This window comes from Dunckerocampus dactyliophorus, chromosome 14, assembly GCF_027744805.1.
Source record: "Dunckerocampus dactyliophorus isolate RoL2022-P2 chromosome 14, RoL_Ddac_1.1, whole genome shotgun sequence".
Taxonomy (NCBI): domain Eukaryota; kingdom Metazoa; phylum Chordata; class Actinopteri; order Syngnathiformes; family Syngnathidae; genus Dunckerocampus; species Dunckerocampus dactyliophorus.
Genome location: NC_072832.1, coordinates 7,264,469 through 7,287,621, shown reverse-complemented (window position 1 = coordinate 7,287,621; position 23,153 = coordinate 7,264,469). Strand labels below are relative to the sequence as shown.

General features: G+C 35.3%; 2 protein-coding genes across 5 annotated transcripts in view; one reads left to right on the top strand and one right to left on the bottom strand.

The window, feature by feature from the left end:
* rrp12 (ribosomal RNA processing 12 homolog) overlaps nt 1-17,632 on the top strand; it is a 24,165-nt gene extending 6,533 nt beyond the window's left edge. Inside the window, exons 14-35 of one of the 2 annotated variants that reach the window (XR_008573617.1) lie at nt 261-403; nt 475-596; nt 668-732; nt 1,031-1,193; nt 1,311-1,465; nt 1,537-1,604; nt 2,356-2,449; nt 2,540-2,698; nt 2,795-2,875; nt 2,948-3,053; nt 3,619-3,726; nt 3,793-3,950; nt 7,292-7,383; nt 8,555-8,710; nt 9,373-9,539; nt 9,658-9,768; nt 9,848-9,894; nt 9,965-10,040; nt 12,785-12,852; nt 12,936-13,018; nt 13,095-13,363; nt 13,445-17,632. Coding sequence is in view for 1 of the 2 variants with exons in the window: in XM_054798466.1 (XP_054654441.1) it covers nt 261-403; nt 475-596; nt 668-732; nt 1,031-1,193; nt 1,311-1,465; nt 1,537-1,604; nt 2,356-2,449; nt 2,540-2,698; nt 2,795-2,875; nt 2,948-3,053; nt 3,619-3,726; nt 3,793-3,950; nt 7,292-7,383; nt 8,555-8,710; nt 9,373-9,539; nt 9,658-9,768; nt 9,848-9,894; nt 9,965-10,040; nt 12,785-12,852; nt 12,936-13,018; nt 13,095-13,200 (2,328 nt within the window). In the remaining variant the exon portion in view is untranslated. Of the gene's footprint in view, nt 1-260; nt 404-474; nt 597-667; nt 733-1,030; nt 1,194-1,310; nt 1,466-1,536; nt 1,605-2,355; nt 2,450-2,539; nt 2,699-2,794; nt 2,876-2,947; nt 3,054-3,618; nt 3,727-3,792; nt 3,951-7,291; nt 7,384-8,554; nt 8,711-9,372; nt 9,540-9,657; nt 9,769-9,847; nt 9,895-9,964; nt 10,041-12,784; nt 12,853-12,935; nt 13,019-13,094 lie in introns of both variants that reach the window. The other variant, XM_054798466.1, reaches the window with a different exon arrangement.
* LOC129193802 (1-phosphatidylinositol 4,5-bisphosphate phosphodiesterase beta-1) overlaps nt 14,788-23,153 on the bottom strand; it is a 30,483-nt gene continuing 22,117 nt past the window's right edge. Inside the window, exons 31-32 of one of the 3 annotated variants that reach the window (XR_008573619.1) lie at nt 19,561-23,153; nt 15,267-18,787 (exon numbers count right to left, since the gene is read on the bottom strand). Coding sequence is in view for 2 of the 3 variants with exons in the window: in XM_054798467.1 (XP_054654442.1) it covers nt 23,001-23,153 (153 nt within the window). In the remaining variant the exon portion in view is untranslated. The other 2 variants (XM_054798467.1, XM_054798468.1) reach the window with 2 other exon arrangements.

Sequence of the window (23,153 nt, the reverse complement as noted above, 5' to 3'; positions counted from 1 at the left end):
TCAAATATTATTACATTTATATTTAAGTGTACTTATATACGATATGTCTGTGTATATGATTTTCTTATTCTATTTTTCTTCTCTTAGAATTGATTTGTGTGTTTTGTTATGAATATATTTACTTTATTAGCATTTTGAGGCTAAATAGGAGCTTGGGACAGTGCTGGAAATGGTATCCAATGTACGTTAATTTACAGTGTAAATTTTGTTGATGTACTAGTAAGTACATTGTGTGCATGAACTTTTTCTTCTCCCTGCAGTCCTTACAGTCTCTTGCTGACCTTCGTGACACTCCTCGATTCCCCTTCAGCGGCGAGTTGGATCTGGCAGTGGGGGGCGCTGTGGAGAACATGGGCCCAGAGGTTGTGCTGGCCATGGTGCCTCTCAACATTACTGGCTATGAGTAAGTCTCACATTATTACAAGCATCTAAGCAAGTCTTTTTGGATGTAACTGTAACTGTGGTCTTGGCCAGCGACAACCTGGAGTTCCCCCGCAGCTGGCTGATTCCGGTCATTCGAGATCACGTAAAAAACACTCAGCTGGGCTTCTTCAACTCCTACTTCCTCCCTCTAGCTTATACGCTTAAGCAGAGAGGTAAGACAAATGACGTTCTGGTTCATATTTGAAAGATTTTCCTTCTTCTTAATTTGTGTCCTGTGTTACAGCTGAAGAGTTGGAACAGGTCGGTCAGAAATTGGAAGCCAAAGTCTATCAGACCTTACAGCTTCAGGTAACGTCTTTGTCATGCATCCTGCGGTGTGTTGGCAGACTAGTGAAACTATCATTTTATAGTAATTTCTCTGTTGTATATGTAATGCTGCGCAATGTAACACAAACTTAGAATGGCAGATCATTTCTGAGGTCGGCACAGTTACGACCTGTTTTTTTACTGAACGGAAAAAGGACGGCATCTCTTTGGCGAGAGGTATATATTTGTTAAAGTGGACAACCGGCGACTAATACAAACAAGCATCTATTAGAATAGGGGCCACTATTTGAGGAAATACGGTAGCTTTGTTGTCTTTCAGATATGGACCATGTTACCTGGTTTTTGCACATGTCCCGTGGACCTGGTGGCGTCCTTCAAAGGGATCGCCCGCTCACTCGGCATGGCAATCAACGAGCGGCCTGATCTGAGGCTCACAGTGTGCCAGGCTCTGCGTACCATTATCAATAAGAGCTGCACTACTGGTACATTGGTGTGTGTGTGTGTGTGTGTGTGTGTGTGTGTGTGTGTGTGTGTGTGTGTGCGCAATGACTTACCACTGTTTGACATTGCGCCCTTTGACCACTGCTGCATCTTCACAGAGGACGAAAAAGCTGAAGTGAGTCGCTTCTCCAAGAACTTTCTCCCTATCCTCTTCAATGTGTTCAGCCAGCAGCCTGCAGATGGAGAGTCTGGAGCCTACAGAATGGCCATCTTGGACACTATTAAAGTCTACTTAACTGTTACTGACCCACAGGTAAATTAACATTCATGGCAGATACAGTCATCAAAGCGGATCTTGCTAAATAAATCCCTAAACATCCTTAGATGATCGCCACGTTCTTGGAAAAAGCCACAGAGAGATTGACTAGCGCAGAAAGCACAGAGTTCACACGGTAAGAAATACATTTTAAGGGTGTGCTCAGTATTAGGCCATGAGGTGGCTCAGTGATTGGCAGTAATGTTGATCATCATGCATTTCATTTCTTTTTTATAGTGTCAGATTTTAAAGTCAAGTCTTTCTTTTAAATCTACTTGAATCTGAAATATAATATTAAGAGAAAAAAGTTGTATTCTAAGAAAAAGGTCGCAATTTTATGAGAACAAACAAATTATTACGAGGAAAAAAGCACAGACTTGAAATATTAAAGAAAACACGTTAAAAAAAAATAATTGACAAACAGACAAAACAAAGAGTAAAGTTGTATAAATATGACACCAAATATGACATTAAAGTCCAAATATTATGGGAATAAATCATAATTGCAAGAACATTTACAAAAGAACAGTTGTAATTTTCTGAGAATAAAGTCAAAATATTAAGACAAAGTTTTGTCAGTGAGGGAAAAAAAAGTTGCAATTTTACACAAATAAACTTAGAATATTATGGGGGAAAATAACATTTTAGCAGCATTTCACTGACGGTATATAACCAAGCTGTAATGCGTTTTTTTCTTAAAATGTATGTAACCTTTTAGCTTGTCTACATGTGTTGCTTTAGAAAATATCAAAGTGGCCCATGTATCATTTTATTTTTCACTATGTGGTCCTCGCTGGGAAAAGTGTTGAAACCCCCATCTTAAGGCATAGTTATGTAATATAGCTAAAGTCCTATGTAGTAGACTTGTGTCCCTCTCCACTTCGTAGGCTGTCAATGATGGACCTTGTCGTCGCCATGGCTCCCTTCTTGAATCAGCTCACCATGACTAGGACCTTTCAGCTCATCAAGCCGTATTTGGAGGTTTGTTTGTTTTAAATGCAGTTAAATCTGTGACAGCTGTTTGAAGTGTTACACACCTGTCTTTTCATCTGTCCATCCTATTATTCTCAGGCTAAAGAAGCAGGCATGCAGAAGAAGGCGTACCGTGTGCTGGAGGAAATGTGTGCCGGAGAGCGAGACGAGTGCAGGTGGTTTGTCGTGGGCAACCTTGAGATGCTTAAAGCGGTCCTGCTGCAGACTCTGAAAAACGCCCCTTCACCAGCAAAAAGGGTCAGGAATAAAATCTCTTGACACATTTAGTGTTTAACTTTATTATTGGTTTACCGTTTACAGTGTTTTATCCCTGTGCTCTTCTATTGTCCTCAGCCGCGACTAAAGTGTTTGATCCATATTGTGAAAAGGCTCGACCAAGAGCACAAAGACTTTATCACATCTCTGCTACCAGAGGTATACTCACATGCACATACATTGTACAGGTAGTGAGCCCTTACATTTACACAACCATGCTCTCTTCTCCAGGTTGTGGTATGTACAAAAGAGGTGTCTGTTGGTGCTCGTAAGAATGCATACACTCTGCTGGTGGAAATAGGAAATGCATTTGTGCGCTTCTGTGGGAAGTCTGCAGGTAAAAAAAACAAAAACAAACAAGCTCAGGCTTTATTGCCTTTTAAATAGATTATGGATGGGAATCATAATCATTATTGTCTGTAAGGATTTCTGTGTGTAATAGTTGTCTTTTAAAATTAATTGTATCTTGACGCAGTTGAGTCAAAATGGAGTGCACTACTTGGCTGCGACCAGCTGAGGTGCTGCTGATTCATTCTCCAGCAACTTTGCTGTAATTAGTTGGCTAACTAGTTTGTAGCAGTGCCTTGATCTTTATATATAGTGCGTCAATTCATATTATCAGTCATTTCATTCTTGTTTTTTTTTTTAAGTTAAAGAGATAACAAATTACATCTCGGAAATAATTTATTCAATGTTTCCACATACCCCCTGCAATTTGCTCACGTACCACTAGGGGTACGCTTATCCTAACTGTTGCTAACAAAAAAAAACAAACTTGGATAGAATCTGTCTAATATACAATATTTTCTTTTCCGTTGCCAAATAGAATTAGTTGACCAATGACTATGCATGTATTTGTAGCGTGATGATATTATTATAATGCTGTGTTATGTGTTCAACAGAGGCCATGGAGCAATACCTCTTGTTAGTGTATGCTGGCCTTACAGGCTCTACCACCATGATCACCTGCACAGTGCTGGCCCTCACACGACTGGTGTACGAGTACAAAGGTATATAGGACCAGTATTTAGTAGCACAAGACATCGCAAGATGTAAACCATTTCTTTTTTTGCCAGACTCCATAGATGTGTCCACCATGGAGCAGCTGCTGCACAATATCTGTCTCCTGCTAGGCTCGCGCACCAGAGAGGTGGTCAAAGCGGCACTGGGCTTCATCAAGGTCATCCTCTTCGTCATGGAGCCCAAGACGCTGGCATCGCATGTCAATGTCATGGTGAGTTCTTACTAACATGAATACTTCTTGGAATGCTCTGTTGGGACTGTTTCTCAACCTATTTTGTCTTGTGTACCTCCAGAGCATTTTTGTCATACCATGAGTACACCCTCACTCATACGTGTGGTTAATTCTCCAAAAGTAGAATGTAACACAACTGATCACAGGGAAACTAGTTGTAGCGCACACATTCCATTTTCTTGTCTGGTGTAATATGAAATGACTGAAAATGTTTACTTATCTTGGAAATGATTGATTAAATGTTTCCACATACTCCCTGCAATTTGCTTGCTTACCAGCAGGGGTACGCATACCACTGGTTGAGAATCACTGTTAGGAGTAGTGCTGCAACTATCAAATTATTTAATAACCGATTAATTGGTCGAGTATTTTTTCAATTAATTGATTAAAAAAGTTAAAAATTAATTAAAAAAAACCACATTTTTAGTTTCTGCCTCTTTATTCAGAAACTATAAAAGCACAAGAAGTGCAGACCTCCGCCAAGCTCCATAGTTCCCCCATATTGTGATTTATACCATAAATATTAGTCCTACATTTATCGACATATTTACATTGGTGATGTTAGCATGGTAGCAATGCTAACGTGTATATGTGTGTGTGTTTGTGTATATATGTATATGTATGTGTGTGTGTGTGTGTGTATATGTCTATATGTATGTGTGTATATATATGTGTGTGTGTATATATATATATGTATGTGTGTGTGTGTGTGTGTGTGTGTGTGTGTATATATATATATATATATATATATAGCTCAAAAAAATTAAAGGAACACTTGGAAAACACATCAGATCTAAACTGGGGGAAAAATGATCTTGAATATCTTTCCTGATAATAAGTGGGTGATGTATTAGTAACAAATTGATGCCACATAATTTGATAGAAATGAAAATGATCACCCTATAGAGGGGGGAAATCAAAGACACCCCAAAAATGAAAGTGAAAAAATGATGCAGCACACTGGTCCATTTTGCCAAAATGTCATTGTAGCAACTCAAAATGATTCTCAGTAGTTTGTGTGGGCCCCACGTGCTTGTACGCATGCCTGACAACGTCGGGGCATGCTCCTAATGAGACTACGGATGGTGTCCTGGGGGGTCTCCTCCCAGATCTGGACCAGGGCATCAATGAGCTCCTGGGCAGTCTGAGGAGCAACCTGGCGGCGCCGGATGGACCTAAACATAATGTCCCAGAGGTGTTCTATTGGGTTTAGGTCAGTGCGTCCTTCCAGGGATATGCCTCCCCAGACCATCACTGACCCACCACCAAACCATCATGCTGAATGATGTTGCAGGCAGCATAACGTTCTCCACGGCATGTGCTCAGGTTGAACTTGCTCTCATCAGTGAAGAGCACAGGGCACCAGTGTGTAGTTGCCAATTCTGATGGTCTATGGCAAATGCCAATCCAGCTCTACGGTGCTGGGCAGTGAACACAGGGCCCACTACACGACGTCGGGCCCTCAGGCCACCCTCATGGAGCCTGTTTCTGATTGTTTGGTCAGAAACATTCACACCAGTGGCCTGCTGGAGGTCATTTTGTAGGGCTCTGGCAGTGCTCATCCTGTTCCTCCTTGCACAAAGGAGCAGATACCGATCCTGCTGAGGGTTGAAGGACCTTCTACGGCCCTGTCCAGCTCTCCTGGAGTAACTACCTGTCTCCTGGAATCTCCTCCATGCGTCCAGGTACCACAGTGATGCCCTGGTCCAGATCTGGGAGGAGATCCCCCAGGATACCATCTGTAGTCTCATTAGGAGCATGCCCCGACGTTGTCAGGCATGCGTACAAGCACGTGGGGGCCACACAAACTACTGAGAATCATTTTGAGTTGCTACAATGACATTTTAGCAAAATGGACCAGTGTGCTGCATCATTTTTTCACTTTCATTTTTGGGGTGTCTTTGATTTCCCCCCTCTGTAGGGTGATCATTTTCATTTCTATCAAATGATGTGGCATCATTTTGTTACTAATACATCACCCACTTATTATCAGGAAAGATATTCAAGATCATTTTCCCCCAGTTTAGATCTGATGTGTTTTTGAAGTGTTCCTCTAATTTTTTTTTGAGCAGTGTATATATATATATATATATATTATATATATATACATATATACACATATATATATAGTTAGAACTCTTTACATCAATGGCATTTTGCATTCCGAAAAATGGCAATGTCAAGAAAAATGTGAATTCTTGGTATGTGGAAAATGGCATGAATGTCCTTAATTAGTTGAATGCTTTGATGTTGGAACCGTCTGAATCGGTTCACAATTGTGGAAGCAGCGGAACTCTTTATCAAAAGCATTTTGCGTTCCGGAATTTTTGTGCTAATAGCATGAATGTCCTGACTTTGTTGAATGAGTTGATGTTGGAATGAGATGCATTGGTTGAGAAACGTGGAAGTTTTAGTAGGTAATAACAGTTTTATGGAAAAGTATGAATTTTGGGAACATTTTGAATTTTTCAAAATATAAATATAGGTAGCCTGAATGTCTTGAACGTGTTGAAGAATTTGATGTGGGAATGGCTTGAATCGATCGAGAAATGTTGCTGTCGCAGCAGGTAATTCGTTTTAGGGAAAAGGGTGAATTTTTGGCAGAATTTTGAATCACCCCCAAAATTGAAACCGTTCTTCCATACCCCATTTCCGAAAACTTCATCCAAATATGTTCAGAAGTTTTCAAGTTATTTTGAACACAGATTGCGGCATAAACATAACCTCTGTGCTGCGCTTGACGCAGATAATAATAGATTTGAACTGACAGAGCAAATAAGTGCACAAACACCAGGTTACCACTTCAGTATTTTGTTAAAATAATATGAAATAATAACAAATGTAAATGTTTGTCAAATAGCTTCAGTAAAACAATAAATGCACACAAAAATACAGTCATGATCATTTTCTTAGTCGATTAATCTGAAGCGCGTTGTTTCAATTAATGGAGTAATCAGTTAGGCCATAGATAGACCAAATTAATATGAAGCAAACACCTACAGTTAGTGATTGGGTCTGCAACATACCTGAAAAGAGGCAAAAATGCCCATGACTGTGTTCCAAAGTCAAAGCTGATATGTGTGAATATCTTGATTTGGCTAAAACACAAAAGTAATGGGCCCGCTTTCATGGATGATTAAGAAAATTAAAAAATATTCACATTTGAGAGGCTGAAATGAGATATTTACATTTTTTAAAAATGATGAGTCGATTAACCACAATAGTTGTCGATTGATTGGGTAATCGATTAACCATTGATTTAATTATTGCAGCTCTAGTTAGGAGACCAAAGGTTTAGAACATTTCATGTCTTTTTTCAGATGGAAGGCATCGGGAATGTCAACAATGACATGAGGAGACACTTCAGAGCCAAACTCAAGAACATCTTCACTAAGTTTATCAGAAAATTTGGGTGAGGATTTTTATTTTATTCATCAAGCAAGAGCTACCCGTGTGTTTATCATTAGTTTATATTTACTGTATGAGGCTATTTTTATTCATATTTATATATCCTATTTTACTGGCTGGCTAGCTTGTAGAAAAAACTTGCTGTAATTGAGATATATATACTGAGTGTGTGTGTGTGTGTGTATATATATATATATATATATATATATATATATATATATATATATATATATATATATATATATATATATATATATATATATATATATATATATATATATATATATATATATATATATATATATATATATATATATATATATATATATATAAATATATATATATATATAAATATAAATAAAAAATATGGCTGCAATGACGTCAAAAACATCGATATAACCTGCATGTTTGTCCGTTCTTTTGGCACACATTTTATTATCTGGCTATCGTTTGTGCAGCAGTGGCTTAAACTGGCAAAATAATTTCTTGTATGTCATGTTCTGTTTTTTTTTTTTATGTAACAGTATAATTTTTACATGTTATTAGCTGGCAGGTTAGTTTTTAATATTGCTTACTAACAGTGTGATCGCTATAAGAAAAAAAAACATTACTATAAATGGGACTATAATTTCATTAAAGTGTTCATATAATCTGAACTTTTATTGATTAAAATGTAATGTTTTTGCAGTCGTTATTAGCTGGCTAGCTAACTTGAAGCAGTAGCTTGTGGTTGCTAATAGTGAGCCCACACTTGTGGTTTTGCTAAATACATTTGTATAAATTTGTACTGTATATATTTACGTTGCAAATGTTTATATAATATGCACTTTTATCTGTCATTTTTTTAGATGACTACTCCACACACTAAAAAAACTAACATAAACGTTTTTAACATAATGATTATTTATGCACTTTTATCTGTTACTTTTCGTTTAATTCATGTGAATTATGTGAAAGCTCTTACTAAAAGGTTAATCTCTTCAGCCTTTATGTACATACATACGTCTCCCTCTCCAACAGTGACCCCTGTGGTCAGAAGTGGTAATTACATGACACTAAAGTAAATGAACAATCCAGCCACCCGATAAAAACTGACCTTAATTTTGGGAAAGGGTAATTGTATATGTTATGTTAGTTGAGTGGCTATACTTATGTACGTTGTTCCTTGGCTGCAGGTTTGAGCTGGTGAAGCGCATGCTACCCCCTGAACACCATAAGGTGCTAGCCAACATCCGCAAGGCGGACGCTCGCAGTAAGAGACGCAAGCAGGCTTCAGAGCAGCAGGATGACTCGGACAGCGAAGAAGAAGCCCCTAAAAACAAGAGTGACAGGTAGAACGTTGCGTTTTCTAGTGTAGGGGTCTGAAACCTGCGGCTGCAGAGCTGCATGTAGCTCCGGCTGGGTTATGCTTCTGTGTAGTCACTACGGTGTCTCTTCTGACGGCATCATCAGCCATTCATAGTACTACGTCGGAGGTGAGCGTATGCCATGCAGTTCTCTGCACAAATGCTAGAGGTAGTGTTTTCTGGTGAGTCAACTCAGTGGGAAACCATATGCTGGTCAACTATTTCGCTTTTTTAACTTCCTTTGCCGCTAATGAACGATGGTGACTAAGGCGATATAGAGTGTCGTACTATAACTGGAACTAATCAATGTGTTACAACACTTTAATTGCGAATGTTGACCTGAAATTGGTAGAGAAGCCTAAAGAAACATTACTGATTGCCAGGTGTCAACAGGTGTGGCTCGTCACTCTGTCACAATGACAGAAAAGGAACAGGACAAAACTCTTAAGGAAACTCTATATGTAGTGTTACCGTCAATTTACGGATCAAAAAGTTTTTTTTTTTTTTTTTTTTTGCTCCAGGTGGGTTTTAATTTAGTGGAAACAGGCCCAAATGGCTCTTTTGATGCTCAAGGTTGCAGACCCCTGGTTTAGCTGAACTCCCATAGTGTTGACCCTGTTTAACCTGAACCTCTTGGTTCTTTTCAGTATTGAAGACATCCTGGCAGGCTCAGAGAGCGACCTGTCAGAGGATGAAGGCAAGGCCGGAAAGAAGAAAGCTGGCAAACAGCAGAAAGGTCGGGCATGGCTGAAAGAGGGCGAGGAGGATGACCCCCTCAACTTCTTGGACACCAAGGTTTCACAAAGAGTGCTTGGTAAGAAATACCAGTCTGTCTGTCTGTCTGTCAAAGATCCTAAATATGACAGGACTTACTGCAAAAACGCTAGTGAAAGATCCTGTATTTGATGTATATGTTATTTTTGTGCTTCCAGCCACCAACCCGGCGCTGAAAAAGCATGTCAAGGCAGAGCACGGCTTCAAGGTGACATCAGACGGGCGACTGATCATCAAAGAGGAGGAAGATGAAGACGTGAACCAGAAAGGTGAATGCCATAAATCCTCTGTAGCTTCTTATGAGACCTAAAAAGACCATCAAATGTCTAACATGACTCTTTTGCACAGATGACAGAGAGATGAAGGATGTTCTGGAAGAGGCTGGAGTGAAGAGTGTGAGTAACTTGATGACCTGAATTGTAACATTTACTTCTGCTTCATGACAAGTTTTCCCTTTTTGTTCAGAAAAAGACCCAAAAGAGGAAAGTCAAAGATGACCATGTGGACGATATGGACATAGAACCACAGCTCAGATACAAAGGTACTGGCTTAGTGTTTGCCCCCTTCCTGATTTTTTTTTTTTTTTTTTTTTTTTTTTGCATGTTTGTCACTTAAATGTTTCAGATCATCAAATAAATTAAAATATTACTCAATGAGAACACAACCAAACGCAAAATGCAGTTTTTAAATGAAACTTTTTATTATTAAGGGAGAAAAAAAATCCAAACCTACATGTCCCTGTGTGAAAAAGTGATTGCCCTGGCCCCCCATTAAAACATAACTTGGCTGAGATGAATTGAGATCTATCAGTCTGGAAAAGGTTATAAAGCCATTTCTAAAGCTTTGGGACTCCAACGAACCACAGTGAGAGCCATTATCCACAAATGGCGAAAACATGGAACAGTGGTGAACCTTCCCAGGAGTGGACAGCCAACCAAAATTACCCCAAAAGCACAGAGACTACTCATCCAAAAGGTCACAAAAGACCCCACAACAACATCCAAAGAACTGCAGGCCTCACTTGCCTCAGTTAAGTTCAGTGTTCATGACTCCACCATAAGAAAGACACTGGGCAAAAACGGCCTGCATGGCAGAGTTCCAAGATGAAAACCACTGCTGAACAAAAAGAATATATTAATGCTCGTCTCAATTTTGCCAGAAAACATCTTGATAATCCCTAAGACCTTTTGGAAAATACTCAGACAGAGTAAAAGATGAACTTTTTGGAAGACGTGTGTTCCATTATATCTGGTGTAAAAGTAACGCCCTACTTCAGAAAAAGAACATCATACCAACAGTAATACATGGTGGTGGTAGTGTGATGGTCTGGGGGTGTTTGGCTGCTTCAGGACCTGGAAGACTTGCTGTGATAAATGGAACCATGAATTCTGCTGTCTACTAAAAAAATCCTGAAAGAGAATGTCTGTCCATCTGTTCGTGACCTCAGTTTGAAACCAACTTGGGTTCTGCAGCAGGACAATGATCCAAAACACACCAGCAAGTCCACCTCTGAATGGCTGAAGAAAAACAAAACGAAGACTTTGTTGTGGCCTATTGAGATGCTGTGACTTTAAAAAGGCGCTTCATGCTGGAAAACCCTCCAATGTGGCTGAATTACAACAATTCTGCAAAGATGAGTGGGCCAAAATTCCTCCACAGCGCTGTAAGAGACTCATTGCAAGTTATTGCAAACGCTTGATTGCAGCTGTTGCTGCTAAGGGTGGCCCAATCAGTTATTACGTTTAGTTGGCAATCACTTTTTCACACAGGGCCATGTAGGTTTGGATTTTTTTTCTCCCTTCATAATACAAAGTTTCATTATAAAACTGCATTTTGTGTTCAGCTGTGTTGTCACTGACTAATATTTACATTTTTGTGATGACCTGAAACATTTAAGTGTGACAAACGTGCAAAAAAATAACATCAAGAAGGGGCAAAGACTTTTACACACCACTCTATTTTCTTCCATTTAAAGTAAAAAGTATAATTATCAGATCAAAAGACAAATAACACAGTAACTTTATTTTGTTGTAATTGGTGTTTTAATTTATATTTTATGTAATAAATTGTTGTTTTTTCTTCTTTAAGAAGAAAAAAATTCTCATTTACGAGAATAAAGTCCTACATTTATGAGAATCAAGTTGTAAATTTATCAGAATAAATTGTTAAATGATTGTAAGTTGTAAATTTACGATGAAAAAAGACTTAAATTTATGAGAAAAAAGTTGTACATTTAAGAGAAAAAAGTCGTAATATGACAAGAGCTAAGTCGTAAATTAACAAGAATAAAGTCGTACATTTACGAGAATCACGTGGTAAATCAAGTTTTTTTTCTTGATTCTCGTAAATTTACACCTTTTACTCTTGTAAATTTACGACTTTGCTCTTGTAATAGTACGACTTTTTTCTCGTAAATTTACGACTTTATTTTCGTAAATTCAAATATTTATTGTCAATTTAGAACTTTTTTGTCAGAAATGTATGACTTTTTTCTCATAATATTACGACTTTTTAAAATGAATTTACAACTTTATTCTCATAAATTTACAACTTGATTCTCGTAAATGTAAGACTTTACTCTTGTAATATTACGACTTTTTCCTCGTAAATTTTCAACTTTATTCTCATAAATGTAAGATTTTATTCTTGTAAACCTATGACTTTTTTTTTCTCATGAATTTAAGTCTTTTTTTGTCGTAAATTTACAACTTTATTCTCATATTACGTTTTTTTTTTTTTTTTACACCTTTACACCTTTTTTACACCTTTCGTGAATTTACAACTTGTTTCTCATAAATGTGCGACTTTATTCTCGTAAATGTACGACTTTGTTCTTATAAATATACAACTTTACTCTTGAAATATTACGACTTTTTTTCATAAATTTACAACTTTATTCTCGTAAATTTACGTTATTCTCGTAAATGTAGAACTTTTTTCTCAGAAATGTATGACTTTTTTTCTCTATCACTTTTTTAATTTACAACTTTTTTCGTGAATTTACAACTTTTTTTGTGAATTTTCAACTTATTCTCATAAATTTACGACTTTACTCTCATAAATATACGACTTTATTCTTATAAATTTACGACTTTTTTGTTGTAATATTACGACTTTTTATGTCGTAAATGTACGATTTTATTCTTGTAAACTTACAACTGTTTTTCCTCAGTAAGTCTTTTTTCGTCATAAATGTACAATTTTATTCTCATAAATGTACAAATTTATTCTCATAAATCTATGACATTTGAAGTGAATTTCTGAAAAAAAATTTTCTTGACACAGCTGGTGGTAAAGGTATCCACAGAGCCCTGGGAGGCGGCAGAGACTTTGGAACAGAGTACAAATCAAAGGTCAAACTGCCAACATGTACTAATACAACCTGCATGGTGCTTAATACAAATGATAAGTATATTTCTCTTTTTGCACGGAACAGAAAGGCAAAGGTGACGTGAAGAAACAAGGCAAACTGGACCCGTACGCTTATATCCCCCTTAGAAAGGCCCAACTCAATCGCAGGTATGATCGCCCTCAAACACCTCCACTATGAATGGTGCCCACTTTTATGGGACGTTTTGTGTGCTTTTGCCAACAGGAAGCGTGCCAAACTGCAGGGCCAGTTTAAGGGCATGGTGAAAGGAGCCCAGAAGGGGGCACTGTCGGGTAGGAAAAAAATGCTGAAGAGCAAAAGGAAAGCTTGAAAAGCTTCAGTGAATGGACTCTTATAGACAGTAACTTGTATGCTAGTAAAGTAATGTACAGCCTTTGTGTGGATGTGACGAGGTCTATTTGTGGTCTTATGAGTGCACATGAGGTGACATGTACTTCTACACTCAGCCACCACAGGACAAAAAGGAGAAAGTTGTGAGTCAATAAAAACGATGATTTAAATGAAATTGACATGAAAGCTGTGTTATGGAAGAATAACGTGTATTCTCATTTCAGAACTGCGCTGTTTGTTTAGTTTGCCAGTTTTGGTGGAGGTTTTTCTCCTACGAAATGAGTCATGTGGTGACCGAAGAATGACGCACTTGTCTGAACGGTGATGCCATTTGGAGTCGTTTTCATGCATCCGCTCTCAAACGGTGGTACCTGGGCTCTGCCTAGTCCTACTCAAACACCAGAGGTCATTTCAGAAAATACAAATAAATTATTAGAATCATTTACATCTACATTTTATTTCTTTTATAAAATGAACATTTATATATCTTTGAAGCCAAAGCTTTGTTTTAGAACTTGTTAGTGTCAGCATTTCCAACTTTTTTTTTCTGTATATTGTGCCTTTTTGTTCTATTCTTCCTATTTTTTTTTGCTGTTTTTAAGTGTTTCATTTTATTTCTACAATGGGCCACAGTTCGGACACTTCGGACACTCTTGATCTACGTGTATGATAATCATACACATCGGTACATGTGTCATATACATATGGATACATCATATAAATACGCTACACACAATAATAGCTAATAAGTGCACAGCTGCTTTCTCTGAAATTTTTTTAATACCTTTTTTGTCTTTGCAATTATTTCAGAATAACTGAATATAGAATTCATATTACAGTCGTCCCTTGTTTATCTCCGTTAATTGCTTAATGACTCTACTGCGATACAGTGTTCCCTCGTTCATCGCGGGGAGAGGCTGTAAAACCCCTCACCATACACTTTATACACTTTTTTTTTTTTTTTTTTTTAAGACGGGCATTAGCATTTTCTAACATTGCTCTCTTGTTGAAACACTCTCAAAGTTCAAATTTCCTTTGAATTTTAATGCTCAACCTACTAGGTTGGACACAGGAAATGATTAAGTGACTCACGCGTATTTCATTCCTATGACCCTGCCTCTTTGTCCTGGTGCTGTTCCACTGTCGCGTTTTTGTGTTCTTGTCGTCATATTTTCCTCACAGTTAGCTTCTTCTGTAGTTCACAGTACTGGCAGTTAGTAAGCAGCTCACATGGTTAGCTAGTTTGGTAGCCATGACCATCGATCGAGCCCTGAGCCGTACATCAGTGTCGGCGCCATATTGGATGTGTCAAGGCTGCGCTGTAAATTAATACAAGTAAATGTACTTACTTTCATGAAGCGTCTTTCTACAAATACATTTAACTTAATTCCTCGTGTTTATACATTCACACACGCACGAATATACTTGGGAAGCAATTAGGCTCCAAAAACAATGTATTTGATCTTCTCAAATTCTTGGTGCCAAACTGTTTCCCAAGTATATTAGTGTGTGTAAACGTATAAACGGCATTGACTTCAATTTGTTTGTGGAAAGGCGCTTCATGAAAGTAAGTGCATTTACATTTACAGCGCAGCCTTGATACATTCAATATGGTGGCAAAGTTGACGTATCACCGCAGTGGACAAACCCATTCGATGCGCCATCTATCTATGTCTATGGCCATGACCACGGCAAGAATGGAGCAAGGGAACACTGTATATCCGAATATCTGCAAATTAGGATTCAATATTAATAAATGGAATATTTTCTCAGAGCATGGAAACCCTGTGCATGAATTTCTAAATAAGTTTAGGGTTTTTTTTTTTTTTTTTTTTTTTTTTTTTTTTTACTATTGTACAGGCTATGGGATCACTGAAGGGACATAAGAGATGGTAGCCCCTGTAGCATAGCAAGATGCTGAGCTAACTAGTTAGCCTCCAATTTATTCTAAATTTGAGAAAAGGTTTCCAATGAAGTGGGGAAGGACAAAGTAAAAAGCCAAAAACGTACCACTTCCACACAGAACGGGAGGATAACTTTTTCTCACTCTTATTGGCTATTGGCTCTTAATGGCTGACTCTATGCCATGTAATGTAACATTACTGACACCTAGTGATGAGAATACTGCACGTAACTTACAGTATCTTTCAACATTTATGGACTAGGCCATAGTCAAGCATGGAACACTGGTCATTTATTAATGCATTTTTGAAAAACCGTGATAGAGTGAGGGAACAATGTTTGAACTGCAAAGCGGTGAGGGACGACTAGGACCAATTTAATAGCTTTGAGAACATAATTCATCTGAATTATTTTTGCAACAACAGCTTTTAGTTCAAACATTTTAATAGTTCTCTGAGTGGTCTTGAAGTAGGAGCCAGTAAAACCACAACATTTGCAGAAGTAAAGCATGCTCGGTTCAGTCGCTTGCTCAGTGCGGTCGACTTTTTGTTGATAACGTTTTTTTAATGACATCATTTGGACCGAGACAAGGCGAGGAGTTGACGTGACCACAGAATATTGCCATGAAAAATGTCCTAAGATTTCAAAACATGGGCCAGTCAACAGTGAGCTGCATAAAAAGTTCCCTGCAACAAGGTTGTCGAACGCAGCGCAAGTTAAAACACATTGCTCAAACGTTGTACAAAGAGCTCTTTTTCTTACAAAACAGTACAAGCATTTCAGAAGAAATCACATTGTTGGTTCTTATTCACCATGAAGAAAAGTGGTCTGCTTTAAAGAAACATTGAAACACATACATCATGCAGAAACGTTCCATCGGGAAGTCCACCGCTCCAGCCAGATGACGCCAGCGAATGCTGCTGCTACGAATGTGAAGACTCGGATTGTTTATTTTAAAGTCCCAACAGCAGTTTGGATGTCAAAACCATGTTGATCCAACACACTAAACATGATTCTAACAGTCTAATGAAATTACTTTGAAATTCCTGCTCTCGCCTAACGATTAACAGTAAATAAATACATAAAAGTGCATCATTTAAGTTACATCATGCAAAAAGAAAGTTGTGATCGCTCATATAAACATTTGTCCCAGTCAATGCGTCCTGGTCCTATCCTGCTCAGTTCAGGAGCGTTTAAATCGACATTGGATGTGAGTGGGGCAGTATTGTAAAGTTATTTTGAATAATGTCGAGTAATCCCTCGTTTATCACTGTTAATTGGTTCCAGACCAGGCCCTGATAAGCGACTTTCCGTGACGGAAGATTCCTTATTCCTTAAAAGGAATATTTTTGTAGTTAAAGCTTTGAAAACCTGTTTCCGACCTGAATATGTTGTTTAACATTAGAGTCCTCTAGACATGAAATAACACCCCTATAGTCATCTTTACACTCATATTACCCGATATAGTAGACACAATAACACAAATAAGACGTAACATAGGCTCCAAAAATCTCAAGTTGTGTACATATGGTAAATCTGCATTCTTCTCCTCTTGGCCGACAGCTCTATTTGGCAGGCTCCTCTCCCAGCCACGCCTTCTCTGTTGCAATTGGCCAGGGCAAACAGTAAATATTGGATAATTGGATGAATATTGGAGAATCTGACGTCGAACTGTGTTTTGTTCACAAAACAGCTGTCTGTGAAGTGGCGAGAGCAGTGAGCTGGAGGTCGGTCTTTCGCTCCCCAGAAAACAAACTCTTTGCATTGCTGCCTTCCTCTGGTTTAGAATACTGGTACACAATACACAGCCAACAAATATTTTCTGGCTGCCGTGTTCAAGAAAAAGCAGCAATAGGGATGTGTACTCTTGCATGTAGGATTAACTAGCAAACAATCTTGTAACGCTAGTCTAACATGGCCACAATTGTGCCTGTGGATATTCTCATTCATCCAGGTCATTGCACTGTTTCACTTCTCATCCGAGCAGGCTTCATCAGCTCATGCTCAGGACTAGATAGGACAGCTGTTGTCTGAGGGGATGGTGCAGGATCCAAGTACTTTTTTTTTTTTTTCTTCTCCTCTTACTGTAGGTAGAGGCACGCCCCAAACAAGAACAGTGTCACTGTTTTGTGGTGCAAGATGACATTAAAGAGAGTTCTGATTTTTTGACATGTTGTTTGACATGTCAGAGGTAAGTCCCTGTTCATGTACTGCCTCATCTTTATATCACCGCCTGTCTTTTTTGTCTTTTTTTTTTAATGACATCGTTGGGAAGCATGGCATTTCTCTTTTTTTTTGGTGAGAAATGATGACGTCACACTTTGTATCCGTCTCTACTGTGGTTGAAACGACTTGTTACTATTCAGTGTCTGCTGCTGTTGTTTCTACTGCTTTTTATTTATTTATTCATCAACTTTTGTTGAACTTTGGCTACATCCTGCTGTTAAATACTGTATTCATTTAATACTGCTATTAAATAATTGCTGATCCTTTCTTCTCTCCGTCTGCAATAAAAGCCTGTTGTTCCAGTGTTCAAGTCTGGTTCATTAAGCCATTTTTCAGCTTGAAAATGCTTAATTTTTGTAAATTTACAACTTCATTCTCATAAATTTACAACATGATTCTCGTAAATGTACAACTTTTTTCTCGTAAACTTACAACTCTTCATGTAAATTTACAATTTAATTCTTGTAAACTTGACATTTTTTCCTCATAATTAAGTCTTTTTTCGTCGTAAGTTTACCACGTTATTCTAATAAATGTACGACTTCATTCTCGTAAATGTACGACTTTATTCTTATAAATTTACAACTTTACTTTCGAAATATTACTTATTTTCATAAATTTACAACTTTATTCTTGTAAATTTAGAACTTTTTTCTCAGAAATGTATGACTTTATTCTCATAATATTACAACTTTTTTCTCGTAAATCTACAACTTTATTCTTATCAATTTACGACTTTACTCTTGTAATATTACAACGTTTTTGTCTTAAATTTTAAACTTTTTTCTCATAAATGTAAGATTTTTTTCTTGTAAATGTACAACTTTTTCTCAACATAAATTCAAGTATTTTTTTCGGCGTAAATTTACAACTTCATTCTCATAAATTTACAACTTGATTCTCGTAAATGTACAACTTTACTCTTGTAATATTACGACTTTTTTCTCGTAAATTTACGACTTTGTTGTCGTAAATTCACAACTCTTCATGTAAATTTACAATTTAATTCTTGTAAACTTCTGACATTTTTTCCTCATAAGTCTTTTTTCGTTGTAAATGTACAACTTTATTCTCATAAATGTACGACTTCATTCTCGTAAAATGTACAACTTTATTCTCATAAATGTACGACTTCATTCTCGTAAATGTACAACTTTATTCTTATAAATTTACGACTTTACTCTTGAAATATGACTTTTTTTCATAAATTTACAACTTTATTCTTGTAAATTTAAAACTTTTTTGTCATAAATTTATTACTTTATTGTCCTAAATCTACGACTTTATTCTTATACATTTACGACTTTAGTCTTGTAATATTACAACTTTTTTCTCGTAAATACAAGATTTTATTCTTGTAAATGTACGACTTTTTTTCCATGTAGATTTAAGTCTTTATTTGTTGTAAATGTACAACTTTATTCTCATAAATATACAACCTGATTCTCGTAAATATACGACTTTATTCTTGTAAATGTACGACTTTACTCTTGGAATATTATGACTTTTTAATAAAAATAAATTTATAATTTAATTCTTGTAAACTTCTGACATTTTTTCCTCATAATTAAGTTGTTGCTTTATCATAAATTGACAGCTTTATTATGATAAATTTACAACTTGATTCTCGTACATGTACGGCTTATTCTTGTAAATTTACAACTTTATTCTTGTAAAGTTAGAACTTTTTTCTCAGAAATCTATGATTTTATTCTCATAATATTATGACTTTTTTTACATGTACAACTTTTTTTTATCGTGAATTTACAACTTTATTCTCATAAATTTAGAACTTTATTCTCGTAAATTTAGAACTTTATTCTCGTAAATCTACGACTTTATTCTTATAAATTTCCGACTTTACTTTTGTAAAGTTTGAACTTTTTTCTCAGAAATTTATGACTTTATTGTCATACATTCACAACTTTATTGTTGTAAATTTTGAATTTTTTCTCAGAAATGTATGACTTTATTTTCACAATATTGCGACTTTTTTTTTACATGTACAACTTTTTTTCGGCGTAAATTTACAACTTTATTCTCGTAAATTTATAACTTTTTTGTCCTAAATTTTTTACTTTATTCTTATACATTTACGACTTTAGTCTTGTAATATTACAACTTTTTTCTCGTAAATATAAGATTTTATTCTTGTAAATGTACAACTTTTTTCCACGTAAAGTCAAGTCTTTATTTGTTGTAAATTTACAACTTGATTCTCATAAATATACGACTTTATTCTTGTAAATGTACGACTTTACTCTTGGAATATTACGACTTTTTCCTCTTAAATTCTCAACTCTTCACGTAAATTTAATGTACGAATTTATCCTTGTAAATTTATTAATTTACTCTTGTAATATTACAACTTTTTCTCATAAATTTACGACTTTATTCTCATACATTTATAACTTTATTGTCGTAAATTTACAACTTTATTCTTGTAAATTTACGACTTTATTCTTGGAAACGTACAACTTTTTTCTCATAAATTTACGACCTTATTCTCGTAAATTCACAACTCTTCACGTAAATGTACAATTTAATTCCTGTAAACTTATGCAATTTTTTCCTCATAATTACGTTTTTTGGCGTAAATTTACGTTATTCTCATAAATGTATGATTCATTCTCGTAAATGTACAACTTTATTTTTATACATTTACGACTTTACTCTCGAAATATTATGACTTTTTCATAAATTTAAAACTTTCTCGTAAATGTACAACTTTATTCTTGTAAATTTAGAACTTTTTTCTCAGAAATGTATGATGTTATTCTCATAATATCTATAAATCTACAACTTTATTTTTATAAATTCACAACGTACTATTGTAATATTACGACATTGTTCTCATAAATGTACAACTTAATTCTCAAAAACGTACAAATTTATTCTTGTAAATTTACGACTTTACTCTTGTAATATTACGACTTTTTTCTGCTAACCTACGACTTTAATTTTATAAATTTACGACGTTGTAATATTCCGACTTTTTTCTCTTAAATTTCCAAATTTTTTCTCATAAATGTACAACTTTTTTTCCACATAAATTTAAGTCTTTTTTTCGGCGTAAATTTACAACTTCATTGTCATAAATTTACAACTTGATTCTCGTAAATGTTCAACTTTATTCTTATAAATTTACGACTTTATTCTCTTAATATTATGACTTTTTTTTAAAAGGTGCAACCTTTTTTTATTCGTAAATTGACAACTTTATTCTCATAAATATACGACTTTATTCTTGTAAATTTACGACTTTACTCTTGTAATATTACACCTTTTTTCTAGTAATCTACAACTTTAATCTTATAAATTTACGACTTTGCTCTTGTAATATTACAATTTCATTCTTGTAAACTTGAAATTATTTTCTCATGATTACATCTTTTTTCATCATAAATTTACAACTTTATTCTCATAAAAAAATTCTCATGTACGACTTTGTTATAAATTTACAACTTTACTCTTGAACCATGACGACTTTTTTTCATAAATTGACAACTTTATTCTCGTAAATTTACAGCTTTATTCTTGTAAATTTACAACTTTATTTTTGTAAATTTAGAACTTTTATTATTATTTATTTCAGAATATTACGACTTTTAAAAAAAATGTAAAACTTTTAAAAGTTTTAAAACTTTTAAAACTTTTTAAAAGTTTTAATCGTAAATTTACGACTTTATTCTCATAAATGTATGACTGTAGTCTTGTAATATTACAACTTTTTTCTCGTAAATGTAAGATCTTATTCTTGTAAATTTACAACTTTTTTTCCTCATAAATGTACATGTGTTAAGTATTTTTTGATTGTAAATTTACAACTTTATTCTCATAAATTTACAAGACTATTCTCGTAAATCTATGACTTTATTCTTATAAATTTACGACTTTACTCTTGTAACATTACGACTTTTTTCTCGTAAATTAAAAAATTTCTTCTTGTAAACATACAACTTTTTCCAAAATTTACAAGAATAAAGTTGTAAATTTATGAAAAAAAGTCATAATATTTCAAGAGTAAAGTCGCAAATTTATAGGAATAAAGTCATTTACATTTACATTTACATTTACATTACATTTAGAATGAAGTCGTACATTTATGTTGTAAATTTATCAGAATAAAGTTGTAAATTTACGACGAAAAAAAGACTTCAATTTATGAGGAAAAAGAGTCATAAGTTTACAAGAATAAAATCTTACATTTATGAGAAAAAAATTGTACATTTAAGAGAAAAAAGTCGTAATATTACAAGAGCAAAGTCGTAAATTTATGAGAATGAAGTTGTAAATTCACGATAAAAAAAAGTTGTACATTTTTTAAAAAGTTGTAAATTTACGAGAAAAAAGTTGTAAAGTTTTTTTCTTCATAAATGTAAGTCTTTTTTTTGGCGTAAATTTACAACTTGATTCTCATAAATTTACAACTTAATTCTCGTAAATTTATACCTTTATTCTTGTAAATTTACGACTTTAATCTTGTAATATCACAACTTTTTTCTCGTAAATTTACGACTTTATTTGGTAAATTCACAACTTTATTCTTGTAAATTTACAACTTTATTCTCATAAATTTACTACTTTATTCTCGTAAATCTCCAACTTTATTTTTTATAAATGTACGATTTACTATTTTACAACTTTTTTCTCAGATATGTATGACTTTTTTTTCGTAATATTATGTTTTTTTTTTTATGTACAACTTTTTTTGCTCGTGAATTTACAGCGTTATTCTCTAAATTTATGACTTTATTCTCGGAAATTTACCACTTCTTTTATCGGACATGTACGACTTTATTCTCGTAATATTACGATTTTTTTTTTCTTGTAAATGTACAACAAGAGAATTTGGGGGAGAATTTACAACTTTTTTCTTGTGAATTTACAACTTTGTTCTCAAAATTTCAGATTATAATTTTTATTCAATGTAGCCCTAATACTCGTACGTCGTACGTTGGAGATACAACAAGGAACTTTCCCAGTGCTAATGGTGAGTTAGTATGTCTTGTTATTGCTTATCAGATCTACTATATTAAGTGATATGAGTAAAAGGTGACTATAAAGTGTTATTTAATTTCTCCAGGGCTCTAATAATTTTAAAACCCATTTTAAGAGGTCATGAACAGGTTTTACTGTATATTCTCTGACTACAAAAATACTCAATTTATTAATAATGAATCCTACTTTACGGAAATTCACCTATCGCCCATTAACCATGATAAACGAGGGACGACTGTACGAAAATATAGGATAGGGCCCCTTTAAGGTGTCATAACTGATTCAAAACCTGGAACTCTTGATGAAAATATCCCTAATAAAGACGACAAACAGTGCAACAGGATGGACTGCGCTCTTAATAGCAAACGTGCTTCAACCATCTAAGTTCCATTTTGTAGGCTTTAGGTAAGGAAAATGGAATATTGGTTTGAAACAGGAAGTTATCAAACTGACTGAAAGTCTGGTGTTACTTCTATTTTTGACAGACATGAAGTTGGTGACAAATCAGACTTAATGAATCTAATAAAGGTTGCGTTACATCAAAGTGCATGCTTGATTAAAAAAGAGAATGTGGTAAATCCTTCGTCAGTAACAGTCTTAACCCATCAGTGTCAAAAGGAATCCTTGATGTCTCGGCGCATCTTTTCATCCTCAGTCGTCCTCTGACAGAGGTTCGTTCGGGGTTGACGGCCGGGACTTGCTTTGACTTCTGACCTCTGACCTCCTGTCCTGCAGGAAGTCTTGAATCTCGCCGGGCAAACGTTGGAACTTCTCCTGAAACTCGGCCTCGATGACGCCCTGCAG